Here is a 15,687-nt window from a genome sequence, read left to right as displayed (position 1 = left end):
TCTTTTATCAGCAGATTGAAAGAGTTTCCAGATTTTTCATATACTGTTGAATGTGTGCCAAGTGTTTGTGAAAATGTTACGATGTGTATTATGCATTTTAATGTCACTTCATAGTTGTTCGTAAATCTACTCATTGGAAAGCAATTTATTGAGGAAATCAGCTTTATGAGTTTGCATACAAAGTGTTTGACAATATTCCTTAAGTTAAATTTCTACAAGTCAAAGTTCAAATCGGAGAGGATATTATAGTGGTATCAGAGCTATAAGTCCTGCCATCCTGTGGAGGTCTCATAGGAAATTTGGAACTGGCGGATAGAGGGGAAAGTGTTTGATGAAATGTCAAAACACTAAAATCAGAGCATTTATGTTTGAGCATGCCACAGGGGCCTTATAATTTCCGCAATACCAGAGCAAGACAAAGTAGGAATTCAGACCTGCAAAGCAAACAGTCTAGTTCATCCGTACAGGGGGGTATAGAATCCAGTCATACAGACACAGTGGAGGTATTCTTTGATCAAGACAGCAATATGGGTGACCGAGATGACAGGAATACAAGATTAGGTGGAGGCGGGAATGCCGGTCTAGAGCTTGGAGAGGAAAGATTCTTACAGTTATTAGAGACCTTGGTACAGGGTTAGCGAGTAGCAGAACAAAGGGGCACAGGAACAGAATCAGAGATTGGATCTTATGATGCAGATGATGGCTCGTCAAATGGGGTTGAATGCTAACATGGGTGGAGGAAATAATCAGAATGGTAACAATCAGAATGGAAATGATCAGGATGGGACACATAATGGAGATGAACAAGTTGGGAACAATTTCGGTCATGCACCCCAGCGAGCTAGGACAGTGAGTTCAAGGCCCATGATTCCTACATTTCCTCCTAGAGCTCTAGAGTAGCTCGTACCAGAGCCCCAGATTACTGATATACAGGACCAGTTGAGGAGAGATTGGGAAGCCGGAGGGCCAGATTTTACTGCTGCAATTACCTTTAGGGAGTATATGGATGTGTGGATGAAACATATGCCACGTGGACATGACAGGAACTAGAGCTATGAGCTACGGAAGAAAGTAGGGAGACTTGAGTTACCATATTATGATGGCTCAGGAAAGTCTATAGCAAGAGCTTGGGTTCAAAAGCTTGACACATACTTTCAATTGAACCCTATGCCCGAGGAAGAAGCTATTAAGTACGCAGCAATTCATCTGGATGGGTTAGCACACGAGTGGTGGCATCATGGTATGTTTACTATGGGACATGCACACATTACCTCATATGTGGAGTTTACAGAGAGGCTGATTGAACGTTTTGATAGGAAGGATCCAGAACTCCATTTCAAGGAGTTAGCTCAGCTTAAACAGTGGGGATCATTGGAAACATACATTTCAGAGTTTCAGAAACTTGCAGTGTTAGTAACAGATGTATCTGAACGGAGGATACTAGTTCTATTTATGGATGGGTTAGCTGATCCGTTGAGAGGGTGGATTAAAGCTCTCAACCCTCCCACTTTGCAGGAAGCCATTAAGAAAGCTCGTGACATGGATTCCTCTTCATCTTCAAAAAATAAATTCCAAGCAAAGAGTTTCCCTTCAAGGAAAGATAAGGACAGGAAACCTTTTCATAAAGAGGTTCAACCAGCTAAGGAGGAAAGTAAGAGGTTGGACAATGAGACACTTAATGATCTCAGGAAGAAGAAGCTTTGTTTTCATTGCAGGGAGCCTTGGGATTTGTCACATAAGTGTCCATTGAAAGCAAAAGCTAAGCAGATGGAGTACTTTTCAGCCGAAGAGTCAGTAGATGGAGATTCAGAGCAGTCATCCGAATCAGATGGAGATGATGATAGTTCTTCACAGGAGGAAGCATGCGGTGATAGCATGATAGCTCAGTTGTCAAGTATATAGGAGGCCGTCACTTTCAGAGTTAGGGGAAGCTTGGATGGACAGAGAGTTGTGGCACTCATTGATACAGGGGCGACACATAACTTCATTGATGAGAAGTTTGTGACACGTAGAGGGCTACATACAGAGGAGCATAGGGGATTTAAGGTGATGGTTGCCGATGGCTTCAAAATTGAATGTACCAAGAAAATCTCCAACTTGCAGCTTCGTTTGGGAGATTATGACATGATAGGAGATTTCTTTGTGGTCAACATTGGTGATCAGGATATGGTGCTTGGGATGAACTGGATGAAGTCTCTGGTAGAGTTTACATTTAACCTTGAGAAAATGGAAATGAGGTTTGAGGCAAATGGTAAGAAGATAGTGCTCAGAGGTTTGTCAGATGGGAGACTTCGAGTGGTGTCACTCAAGCAGATGTAGAGTTTCTTTAGACACGATTAGGTGCAGTGGGCAACAGAGTTTAGAGTAATGCCTGAGATGACAGAGCAGCATAAACAAGAGTATCCACCTGATGTACAAAAAATAATAACCAAACATACTAAGGTGTTTGGTGAGATACCTCCAGGGAGACCCCCGGATAGGGGAATCGAGCATGTTATTGAATTAGAGGAAGGGGCTAAGCCAGTTATCATCACACCTTACCGCCATCCGAAGAGATGTAAGGATGAAATAGAAAAGGCAATTAAGGAGTTGATTGACATGGGGCACATACGGCCAAGCAAAAGTCCTTTCGCTTCTTCAGTAGTATTGGTGAAGAAGAAGGATGGTACAATGAGGATGTGCATTGATTATAGGGAGCTAAACAAGAAGACAATCAAGAACCGATACCCTATCCCGCGCATCGATGAGCTTATTGATGAATTGCATGGTGCATGCTACTTCTCCAAGATTGATTTGAGATCCGGCTACCATCAGATACGGGTTAGAGAGGTGGATGTGGAGAAGACAGCTTTTAGATGCCACTATGGACATTTTGAGTTCTTAGTCATGCCCTTTGGGTTGACAAATGCCCCTGCCACTTTCCAATCCTGTATGAATAGTGTTCAGAGATCAGTTGAGGAAGTTTGTGTTGATATTTTTTGATGATATACTGATATACAGCCGTACTTGGGAGGAACATTTGAAGCATATTGATACAGTGCTCAGCATTCTAGAAAGGGAGTCATTATATGCCAAGATGAGTAAATGTGAGTTTGGGATGACAGAGTTGCTCTATCTAGGGCATATTATTAGTGCAGGAAGTGTTCGGGTTGAACCAGACAAGATCAGGGCCATTTTGGATTGGCCACCACCGAGGAACACTTCACAACTCAAGGGATTTCTCGGGCTTTGTGGGTTCTACCGCAGATTTGTGAAGGGATTTTCACAGATAGCAGCACCACTTACAGATTTGACACGGAAAGATAGTTTCAAGTGGTCAGAGAGGGCTCAGGATTGTTTTGATAGGTTTAAGGAGCTGATGAGTACATGTCTTGTTTTAGCCATTCCAGATTTCACCAGGCCCTTTGAGCTGCAGTGTGATGCCTCGGGAGAGGGCATAGGAGCTGTTCTCATGCAAGACAAACATCCCATCGCACATGAGAGTAGAAAATTATGAGGTGTGGAGAGAACCTACAACATCTACGACAAAGAGATGCTAGCAATCATGCACGCGTTAGCTAAGTTCAGGCAGTACTTAGTGGGAAGCCGGTTCACAGTAAAAACAGATCATAATAGCTTGAAACATTTCCTTGGACAGAAGGACCTTAATGACAGACAATCAGAAATGGGTGAGTAAATTACAGGCCTATGATTTCGACATAGCCTATGTCAAAGTGAAGAAAAATATTGTTGCAGATGCTTTATCTAGAAGGCCTCATTTGCTTGCTGTTGGGATAGTCATGGATGATTGGAGAGAGATGATCTTGGCAGAATATGCTAAGGATAGTTGGGCATCTAGCATTATTGAGGGAGCTATTCAAGATAGTCGATACACTGTCGTAAATGATCTGATCATCTACAAGGAAAGGATTTATTTAGTACCCGGGTCTGCTATGAAGCAGAAGATTTTGAGGGCATTTCATGATTCATCGATGGCAGGACATCCCGGATTCTTTAAGACACATCTGCAGGTGAGAGAGCGCTTCACTTGAAAAGGACTCAAATCAGAGGTGCTTCAGTTTGTGAGGGAATGCCCTGTGTGTCAGCAGAACAAACAGGAACATTCTTTTCCGGGTGGTTTACTACAGTCCCTACCCATACCAGAGAAGAAGTGGGATAGCATTTTCATGGATTTTATCACAGGCCTCCCCAAGGCACAGGGTCGGGATTGTATCTTTGTTGCGGTAGACAGATTGACGAAATTTGCACATTTCTTTGCAATTTCGTCTACATATTCAGCAGCACAAACAGCAGAACTATTTTTTCGAGAGGTATTCAAACTACATGGGATACCACGGAGCATAGTCAGTGACAGAGAACAGATTTATGAGCCACTTTTGGCAGGAGTTGTTCAGGTTATGTGGAACAGAGCTCACTCCGAGTACCAGCTACCACCCCCAAACTGATGGGCAGATAGAGATAGTGAACAAATGGGTTGAGGGGTACCTTCGAAACTATATTGCAGGAGAGTAGAAGGCTTGGGTGAAGTGGCTACATCTAGGGGAGTACTGCTATAATACCTCTTTCCATATGTCTATTCAAATGTCCCCTTTTATGGCACTGTACGGGTATGATGCTCCTAATTTTTTGGATTTGTTATTTGGGGACAGCAAGGTGCCTAAGGCCAAGGATACTTTGCAGGAGTGCCAGGACATTATGCGATCCTTGAAGGAAAATTTGCAAAAAGCGCAAAATCAGCAGAAGCAATATGCTGATCAACACAGGGTTGAGAGGTCTTTTGAGGTGGGAGATATGGTGTACCTCATGTTACAGCCGTATAGACAGTCCTCTCTCAAGAAGAGTGGAGCAGAGAAATTGAAACCACGCTACTATGGACCGTTCAAAGTAATAAGGAGAGTGGGCGAAGTAGCTTATGAGTTGGAGTTGCCTGCAGACAGTAAAGTGCATAATGTGTTCCATGTGTCACGCCTTAAGAAGGCATTGGGTCACAATGTGGTGCCTTCAGTAGTATTGCCACCTCTTGATGATGAGGGAAAGCTTATCTTGGTTCCCGAGGCCATACTTGACTCTAGGGGGAGGGTGCTTCGCAGGAGGACTATCAAGGAGTATCTAGTGAAGTGGAGGAACCTACCTGTCGAGGATGCTACTTGGGAAAATGAGCAGATATTGCAGCATCCAGAGCTGAAATTGCTTGAGGACAAGCAATTTTGGGAAGGGCGGACTGTAATGTCCCCTTTCTAGCATTCATAGCATGATGTTGTCGTTAGCCTATTTCCCCACTGTCCCGTAGGCTAACTAGGACATTAAAGGGGCTTAGAGGCCATTTGGCTTAGACAGTTTCAGTTGCAGGTCTTTTTAAGGGGTTCTGGGGCAACTTTGGGCATACTTACTATTTATAGTAAGTCATCTTGGACATGGCCGGACATTTAGTCACAGTGGTATGTCGATGGTAATTGTTTAAAATCGACAGGAAAACTTATTTATCATTGATAAGATTTGTTATGCATTAATAAAGCCATTTTATAAAGTTAAATTTAAATATTTAACTTTATTAATGCATAGACTATAGTTTGTGGGAAATATTTAAATTAAAAGAGTTCCTTTTATTTTTATAACACATTGGAGACATAAGGTACATAAAGGGAGTTATGTTTTATCCCACATTGAGAAAACGAAGTATTGAGCTCTTGTGAGACCACTATAAAAGAAATGGAAGAGCTTTTTTTTTGTATGCTTGGATGAAGATTAATGTTATGTTGCTGGATATCTGATTATTGGGCTTGGAGGACGGAATCCCTCTTTGCTAGCATTCTCTTCGCTGTTGGAAGACATAGTCAGGAGGATCAAGGGTGTTTTCACTTCAGGAAATACACTGTGTTTCATTTGGGGCGTTCGCATAAAGAAATTTACAAGGGTTTGAGGTGCAGATCTGAAGTTAGTTATTGCTATAGTGCCGCATGAACAGTATTTTGCTACAGTCGGCATGAACAGTATTTTGCTACAGCACGGTGTGAACAGTGTTGGTATCAAGTTTACTTGTTTTTCCGGCTGATTAGAAGTTTGGAGGGCTGCCGACTACATCTGCAAAATACTACGGCAACTAATTCCAGGTTTCTTCTGTCAAATTTTGATACTTTGCATAATAATTGTTAAATACAAGTCTGAATAGTTGTTGCAGCCTTTAAGGCAGCTGTAAGTGCACATCTACATTTAAAAATCACTCTTTTATCAGCAGATTGAAAGAGTTTCCAAATTTTTCATATACTGTTGAATGTGTGCCAAGTGTTTGTGAAAATGTTATGATGTGTATTATGCATTTTAATGTCACTTCATAGTTGTTCGTAAATCTACTCATTGGAAAGCAATTTATTGAGGAAATCAGCTTTATGAGTTTGCATACAAAGTGTTTGACAATATTCCTTAAGTTAAATTTCTACAAGTCAAAGTTCAAATCAGGGGAGGATATTACATAATGAGAGACAAATACAGTGCCATTTGTCATCACTTAAAATATGAGAACTCCATATCATGAACCTTGTTGGAGAAATCAACATATCTAGTTCTGAAATATATTGCTGAATATGATTATTTAAACCACTGATAATACAGGATGATAAAAGAATTACAGCTTCAGCAAGAATATATACATTCACACCAAATATATGAACAAATGAAAATAACCAAACAAGTGTTGTTCCTTATTCTCCATTGACTTCAAGTAATGATGTCGAAGAACAGAACCCATCACATGGAAGAGTGGTTCAATATTGAACTTATGAACATTTAGGATTGTAATGATGATGATGTGGCAATATGATAACTGACTGTCATCCAGCATTGAAACGGCCATCATTCATTTGCATTAACACCATCAGAAGAGGGAAGAATGTATACATTTGCATGTTCTAACAACAAAGGTGAATAAATCAATTCATGTGCATTTTGTAAATCACCGGGCATTTCTCCAGATCCGACAAAGTCCCATGGCGGCAGAATCATCCTTGTCATTTAAAGAATTACTAAATCACATATTTATTTCAAGTGTGATAAATTGCTAAAAAAGACAATAACTCCAACAAGCAGCAAGTCAAACACGAACGCTTGGCAATCTATGCTTACAACGATAAACTAGCATATGTGCTCAAATGGTGGCTGTCAGAATCATTGTTCGATTCAGAAGAATCTTAATGAAATACATTGTGGGAATATATCAGAATTTTACAAGACTTTCGAATGCTTCAATGATTAAACAAAGATTTCATATGGAAGCTCGTATAAGTAAAAGTCATCACACATCAAGCATTGAAATGGCATTGGAAGAAAGCTACAGATTAAAACAGAAATCATCGTATGCGACTGAGTTGTCCAGTATATAGCGTTGAACCTGATATGACTGCTGTCAAGGAATTATCAAATATGAGGATGTGATTGTCTTCAGCAAGAGATTATTATCATTAAACAGGTAACTAACGGAGTCTTCTATGTTTAAGTTTTCACACAAAGCAAAGCATCGATTATGATTAAGGAAAACTATTTTTGAAGGCTGTGTCTATCTGTTTGTATGGAAGGATAATGAGTAAGAAAGATGACTTTGTAATACAAATTTATTTATTATATCTTAATGATAAATAAAAGCCTTTTTTGCTTTTTGTTTATTTAAAGGCATGGAGATCTAAACTTAAGTTAATTCGTCCTTTATAATCATTTTAAAAATTCCGTAAACAATTTTAATGTCAGATAAGTGGATAGGGTCATTTATGGCATTTTAAACTTGATCATCATAGATATAGTGAAATATTAAATTGTTTCTGGATCTATGTCTAGTTTGTCTCCCTACTTTATGAGTCAAAATGCAAGTTAGACTAGTTTGGAATTGTGTATATATACTTGATCCGTCGCATGTTGATTATTAACTTGTTTATAGTTTAAGTGCATAAAACTTTATAAATTTGTACGTAATAATCTTCATTCTAGTTGACTTTTTTGCTCGGATAAGCAGAGGCACTAGTCTTTTTATTGTGGAAGTGAGAAATCTATATCTTCCCTCTTGCAAGCATCTAATCAATTATTGATCAACATTCAGCATTCAACCATTTTAAGCACTCAACATTCTATTTCATTTTGATATAGTTTGAGGACCTTGCCAACCGGAGAACTCATAAAGCTTAAATTCGCTCTATAAAGACTTTGAACCAGGTGGTAAGGTTCAAGGTGAAGGTCTACCCACTTAGGTGTAGTGGAGCCTGAAGTGCAGGGGAATCAAAATCAATTCCATCACGTTGGTCTTTACCGGTTGGAATTTTAGCATCAAGTTGACAAGACTCGTAGGATTCCAATCTATGGTTTTGGGAACCAACACACCTGATTCTGGATTTTAGAGGATGGGCTAGTTCAACAGAGGGCACAAGTTGCAAGAACACTTCTGAGAGGGCTAAGCAGGCAATAGTGGAGGCGTCTCTTATTGCAGCACTGGAGGAGACATAGAAGAAGCATAATAAAATAATAGAGGTAGTGTTTATGGTGAAGACCACTCAAGAGAGACAATTGATAGCTGAGAGGGATCTCCTGCAATTGAGGATGCATCTTGCAACAGCTACGCCTCTTGTGACTTCTTCATTAGGGATGCTTTCTAGGCCCCTAGCTCCTTAATTTATTCGTGTATTGTTGTATTCCCTATTTTGTTGTTTGTCGCCTGGAGATGACTTTTTTTTTTGTTAGTTGTTGCCGAGGGGTTGGCGGTTGACTGACGGTTGACACTCCGACACCTATATATATGGCATTGTACTTATCTTCAAGAGATATAGTTATGTGATGACGTTGATATAGTAATATTGTGTTATGGAGATACATTGTAATACTGTGATCAATGAATATATATGTGAGTTCTGAATACATTGTGCATAGGTGTACTGTTACATTCTACTTGCATTCTATATGTTCTGAACTCTATCCTATGGGGCAGACACAGGCTTTGACATTTTATTCATTATTTGAGAATTTGTTTGCCTTAGAGTAGTTTTCCCCATACTCTTTTTCAATAAGGTTAAGACAACTCTGAAGGAGTATTTTTTGGGATATTTCATTCTTATTCTTAAATCCTTAAAATGTTTTTTTGTTGTAAGCATATAAATAAGTGCTGTGGGCATGTAAACTCTCAATGATAGTTAAAGTCATGCTTATGCTGAAAAGGCTGTTATACAGTTGAAGTTATTGTAAACTGTGATTGTGTGTTTGTATTCTCACCAAGCAAATTGACATGGGATTACATTTAGTCCGGCTTTGTATGGGAAATGTCCATGCTTTTAAATTGTAGCTTTTATAATGCTGTTCAGTTGTTAATTTCATCAAATCACATATTCATTTATTTGATTCTTTCTTGTTGATGTATATCTCCTGGAATTTAGTTTAACCAGTTAGTAAACATTTGTTTGAGTTTTCCCTTTAAAATCTTGTTGCCACTGAATACTGGTCTTTGCTTCAGGTAATAGGAACCTGAGTTTTATCGTTCATGGTCGATAATCTATTTTCTTTAACATTTAAAAATCCTGCTGTAGGAATTGGCTACCAACAGTCTGGCGCATGCATTTGGGGCGAAAATAAAGTTAATTAGTAATTTAGACTTGTGCAAAAACCCCCATTTATATCTTGTCTAGTTTGTGTACTTGTAAATTTTGTTTATAGTTTTAGTCTAGGGTTGGTCTTAGGCTACTCCTCTGAACTCGAAGAAGGGTTCCAGTTTAGGCTTAAAAGTGACATATTAAAATGGTAACAGTTTCTGCAATATATCTATAGACTCTCTTTTAAGTTGCTTACGCTGCAAAGAATGTATTCACACACTTGATTCTAGTAGTCCATTTATTAGCATTGTTTTCTGCAACCTGGGTCTGCTGCAAGTAACCTAATATGTTATTTCCTTTTGATGAGGGAGTTTTGAACCAGATACAAGTAGCATTTTCGGAAAACTGACTCAAACAGCTCCTTTTCAATTGAGAAATATCTTGTCAATGACATAAACAGGTGCGTGGGTTTATCCCTCAGTAAGAACTTAGAAAAAGTAATTTTACCAAATCTATATATAGGTACATTATATTTGTTAGTGGACATGAACCTTGGCATTTCAACATGTTATACTCTTATAGGATATAATGGCTAATGGCTATACATAAAACTTGAAAAAATTAAACAAGTATGTTTAAGTTGCATAGATAGTCTCTAAGTGCAGTTTACAAAAACTATGATTATTTGTGGGTTGAAATATCCATCTTTTCTGGACGAGGGCTGTAAATCTTATTCATGGTCTCTATATTCTGTATGTAGGAACTTAGACCTGTTTCTATTTTATCTTGTTCATCCCTTTACTTGCTGTTCTTTCTGTCTTTTCATTTACTCTTTTTGAAGATGGTGTCTCCTGGATTATTATGTCTAAATCTTTCTTATTGAATTGATAATATTCAGTGCGTTACAGCAAAAACCAGCCATTAACAGAATTAGCTCCACCTCAAACCCGATCCTGGGTTTATTACAAAAAGAAGATGAAGTGATAGCAGTTATAATTATATTATATTATATAGTCAATTCTACTCCAGTCTAAAATGAATGATCCTGTTATCAGATCTTGACATGGATTTGTATGTCACACAGAAAACTGGTGGATCTTCTTGGGATGGCAGTCTCTGGGCTTCATTCAATGACAGATGAACATTTTGGCATAAGTATCGTAGAGTATATGGCAGCTGGTGCGGTTCCAGTTGGTATGCTTGGCCTTTTTATGCTAATATAGTCTAGCAATCATAGTTTTACTGTCATTTCATGTCCACAACTGCTTTGTATTACACATTGTGAAATCTATCTAAAGGAGTTAGCAAATAGATCTAATATCTCTTGCAGTAATTTTGGCTATAAGTTAATAGATTTAGGATTTCTTCTAATGTTTGAGGTTATGCATGTTTACAATCTCATTACTCGTGTCTGCCTTCTCCCAGCTCATAACTCTGCAGGCCCAAAGATGGATATTGTTTTAGAAGAAGATGGCCAAAAGACTGGGTTTTTGGCCGAAAGTGTAGATGAATTTGCTGATGCAATATATTCTCTTATGATAATGCCTGAGAAAGAGCGCTTAAAAATTGCAGCAGCAGCCAGAAGGCGTGCATCTAGATTTTCTGAAGAGAGATTTTATCATGATTTCAAGGCTGCATTGCATTTATTGTTGACTGAATTATGAGACAGGGATTGTTTTCTCAAGAAATAAACATAGAAAAATATAGCCTTCTATAAAGGGAATTCAGTTGAGAATCAAAAAGCTTGAAGGTTATATGTAAAGTTACACAATTCACAGAAATAGAATGCTCGTGGTTTTGAATGCAAGATATATCTGTTTATAGGATTATTCAGAATCTGACCCAAAGCTGTTTTTCAAGTTTGTATATCACGAAGAGTAAATTTATTGCATCTCCTTTAGTTTTTTATGACTATTTCACTAGGCGTGAGTCTCTTGTGTACAATATGGTTTTAAGAGAGGCTCGGCATAGTACCTTAAAATGGACATTTCCATCATTCATTTTTTACTAAATATTTCCTATAATCAAGTTCTATGGCAAATTGAGGGTTGCCAATAAAAAAGAACCGTCTTTGATTGTGTTCACTGTTATGAATTTTGATCAATACAATATAAGATTTTTAATCTGTAGGTTTTAAACTATTTTATGAGTCTTCTTAACAATATTATTTTACCAGAAGCATTTCCCCCCCGTGACCCAGGAGGAGGAAGCCATCCAGAAGGAAAGCGACGCTGCAGAAATCCTGCAGGCAATGGAGAAGAAGGGGCACTAGTCTGCCCGCCAGGCTCTGTTCCTGGCCTTTGCTTCCCTGGTTTCGGGCCTTTTGTGGCTGTTCTTGTTTTTTCTGACTTTTATGCTTTTAAGTTGTTTATTGCTGTGAAACTTTGGGTTTCAGGATCCCTGTAAAACCTGTTTTCCAAATCAAAAACAATATTATTTTACCGAGAATACATGAAATGGAAGCAACACTGCGAAGGATTAATCAACAGACAAGGCTTCTTTTCAACACATCATAACATTGTGATATTGCCCTATAGAAAAATGTATAGTGATCTTTACCAACAATTATTTGGTTTTGCTCTCAATGAGGAAACTTTAAATGAACTTTATTGTGTAGTTTTCGAATTTGGCTAAAGATCAGTGGTCTTATATGTTTGGGTTTTCACATTAGTCTAAGAGTTCTGGTCTTCTAGTCTGTCTATATTATTCTCCCCTAGCATGTTAAGTTGACTTAGGTCATTTACGAATTTTGTCTTAAGACGTGCATGGTAAATGTCAATTGCACATGTCAGCCAGAGACATTTGTCCACCACTTTTCCTTCCCTTGACTATATAATCAAGGGTCTTTATGTACATTTACATGAAGTATTTTACAATTCATAATCCTAGAGTTGCGCTTGTAAGATTTTTCATAAGCAAAGGAAAAGTGAAAACTAACTCAATATTGGCTCAGACTTCAGGAATTTTTTTGATTGCTTGCATTGAGTACATGATTAATACAAATTACTTAAGAGATGTATAAACGAAATGAATGATTTATCTTTTATGTTCAACATTTTGGATGATATCCAAGGCACAAGCCCCTTAGAACGATGTCTTCTTAGGGTTGCAGAGTGAATTCATAACCAGTGAATGCATTACTCTAGCAATCTAAATCTTAACCAGTGGGTGCTAAGTATCATTCCCTTACATTGATACACCCTATTAGGATTTGTTACAGCTTCTTCTAAATCCTTTACATACTATTCCCCATCTTGATGTTTCATTCGTAGCCATATAATCTCTTGTTTGAAGAGAAGCAAAAACCACAACACAACACTGCAAGAAAATTTACAGAGATGAAATAAAAGACCTCTGATCAGTTTTATTTGAAAACATGGTGAATGTGCATTTAGGAGACAACCTAACAAAACATGAATTCATTATTTGTTTTGGTAGAACTATTACTACTGTAATGTTCACCTAAAGATCAATGCTTCATCATAAGCCCTAAGCTGCAGTACATGTACAAAAAAAAGCTTCTCCCTAAAAACTATCTCTAGAATCCACTGAAATGAAAGGAAAAATTACAACATATAGAAAAGACTCGCAGTGTTACATGGGGTTTGACACCTCCCTCCCAAACATTGGAGTACCCATCCCCGAGACATCCCCACATTGGGTACTCGCATACCCAAGTACCCCCACCTTCGCCATTCTGCAACCATGTTGCCGCTGGAATGGGGATTTAGATTTCTATTTGACTTTTGATTTTTGAATGTTACTATTGGATATGTAATATGTTACTAATTAAATGTTCAATAGTTCTAGTTTATGTTGCAATTTTGCTATGTTCAAGTATTTTAATTTGGTATGTTCTACTGAAACATCATTTCATAACAAGCATTTGAATTCCTTTTCAGCTCATGGTACAACTTCAATCTCATCTACCATTATTTACTCTCTTTCTTTACAATTCAAAATTGTCTAATTTGTCTTCATTGGCACTTCTTGAGATCTTTTTTTACCTAGGTGAAAGTTACTACTGCTGCATTTTTACATAGTAGTTAAAATTATCACTTCTAGGCTAAGTTACCGATTCACAACTCCCATGCCCAGTGGTGGAAGTGGATTCGTCTAGAAGATGATCTGGTTGCCTTGTGGATGCTCAAATGAAGTGCATCTATGCTCTCTGTATGTGTTACAACACATTTAGAGAAACTCATCCAAAGAGCATCTAGGTGCCTTGGATGTGCTTTTTGTGAGCTTCTAGAGAAATTCATCTAGAGAGCATTTGGGTACCCTGTATGCGCTTCTGTGAACATAGAAAGCATCAGGGAGCGTCTGTGAGCATTCGTGTGACCGGACTTCAATTTTGACATTCTTGAAAGAGAACTTAAACTCACTTTATAACGTGTTTTCTATTCATTTCTAGGTTTTCTTCTCATTTGGTCTCCATTTGGGCATTTTGAAGGCAAGGTGATTATTTTTGAAGAGGATAGGTTGTGGGGGTGCTAAATAACTTCTACAAAAGAAATCTAAGTGTCTGAAGTAAGCATTTGATACCATTCTTGATTCCTTCATTGAATTTCTTTTGAGATTTTGATGATTTTTTTCAAGATTTTCAAAGAAAAGATATTAGATTGTATTGTGCAAGAATGACCATTGACAATAGTCAAAGTTCAGTGGGAGGGCGAGGAGCTGATAGATTCAAAGTTGGTGTCGGATCTCCTTTACGTAGAAATACCACAAACATTTCATGAGTTTCAAGAGGTGGCTGATATCTTTGGAAGTCTAATCTATGCGAGTAAGAAACCATTCAATAACTCATATTCTTGGGTCAAACATCATATTATGGGCCCTACTAGTAAAGGAATGGGAATGTGTAAAAAAAAAAGATGAAAAACAGATGTCTAATGCACATATAGAAAGGTGCACAAAACAAGAGTAGGCTGATAAATTGATTAGAAGATCAAAACAATCTTCTTATCAACTTCCACATGGAAAGAAAAAATGCAATTATCTACTAAATTAGTTGTATCATCCAAACATTCATTCTTGCAAGTACTGTACTACAAGAGGAAGAAGAAGTGGAAATTATTGCCCACAAAAGCGGTCCATTGGACACAATATTTAAAATGTAGGTAGAAGAGCTTGATGATTTAGCCATTGTGCATTGCCTCTATGCCAACAATCTTCCTTTCAACTTGGTGATATTACCAGAAGACTTCTATAGAGATATCTCTTCAACTAATCATAACTTTTTGCAAAACCTTGAGCATTTCTATTGTTTTTGCCAGATGGAAAGATACAAGAAAAAGACCATTGATTAGTGTGATTGTAGTATCCCCCAAAGGGGCAATGTTTTGGAAGGCATTTGATTGTGGAAGGGAAGTAAAAGATTCACATTTAATTTTTATAATTCTCATTGAGGCCATATCAATGGTGGGTATTGAGAAATTGGTCGAGGTGATTAGAAATAATGGCAAAAAATGTTGGGGTGCAGGTGCTTTGGTTGAGGCTGGCCATACCATATTTTTTGGATACCATGCACCATACACTCTCTCAACTTGGTCATGCAAAAAATTGACACAATAAATTTGGTGAAACAAATATACCAAGAGGGGAAGGAGATAAAATGTTTGTGTTGAACCATCAAATGTTACAATGAATATTCTGATCATTTTCCAAATTGGATTTGTTGAAGATAAATTGTAATTACTAAATATAATTAATTTAATTTACTTTAATAAATTGTATGTCCAATTCAATTATCAAATTGTATATGACTTTATTTGATATTTATTGACATATTGTTATTAACTTGCTTAGATTGTTGATACCTGATTTGTATCTCATCCTATTTTTATGAGACAACTTGTCAAGGCATAAGTATTGAGACAAATGCTATTGCTAACCAATGAGGTGTACATAGAAGGCTTCAAATTTAAGAGGGTCCAAAAGGTCAAGGCATTGGTTTGTGCATTTACAATTTGTATTTGATTTTACCAAGTATGTCATGATTATGCTTTAGTTTGCTGATATAAATCGACCTTGTTTGAGGGATGTCTATAATGACATTCACACAGTGGTAGAGAAGGTAAAACTTGTCATGCAAACACTCTGAGAATGACCTCAGGAAATGTGAAAC

At 37.7% G+C, this 15,687-nt stretch overlaps 1 protein-coding gene across 3 annotated transcripts in view; it reads left to right on the top strand.

The window, feature by feature from the left end:
* The window catches only part of LEW3 (UDP-Glycosyltransferase superfamily protein), a 135,917-nt gene extending 124,446 nt beyond the window's left edge, over positions 1 to 11,471 (top strand). For 2 of the 3 annotated variants that reach the window (XM_089804530.1, XM_089804529.1), the window contains 2 exons: positions 10,642 to 10,751; positions 10,983 to 11,471. In XM_089804530.1, coding sequence (XP_089660656.1) covers positions 10,642 to 10,751; positions 10,983 to 11,221 — 349 coding nt within the window. In that variant the 3' untranslated portion in view covers positions 11,222 to 11,471. Of the gene's footprint in view, positions 1 to 9,939; positions 10,018 to 10,641; positions 10,752 to 10,982 lie in introns of all 3 variants that reach the window. The other variant, XR_016356994.1, reaches the window with a different exon arrangement.
* The last annotated feature ends 4,216 nt before the right edge of the window (positions 11,472 to 15,687 follow it).

The sequence above is a fragment of the Cupressus sempervirens genome, chromosome 10 (genome assembly GCF_028749045.1).
Source record: "Cupressus sempervirens isolate cs-2001-9-10 chromosome 10, ASM2874904v1, whole genome shotgun sequence".
NCBI classification, from domain to species: domain Eukaryota; kingdom Viridiplantae; phylum Streptophyta; class Pinopsida; order Cupressales; family Cupressaceae; genus Cupressus; species Cupressus sempervirens.
This window is presented reverse-complemented; position numbering and strand designations above follow the sequence as displayed.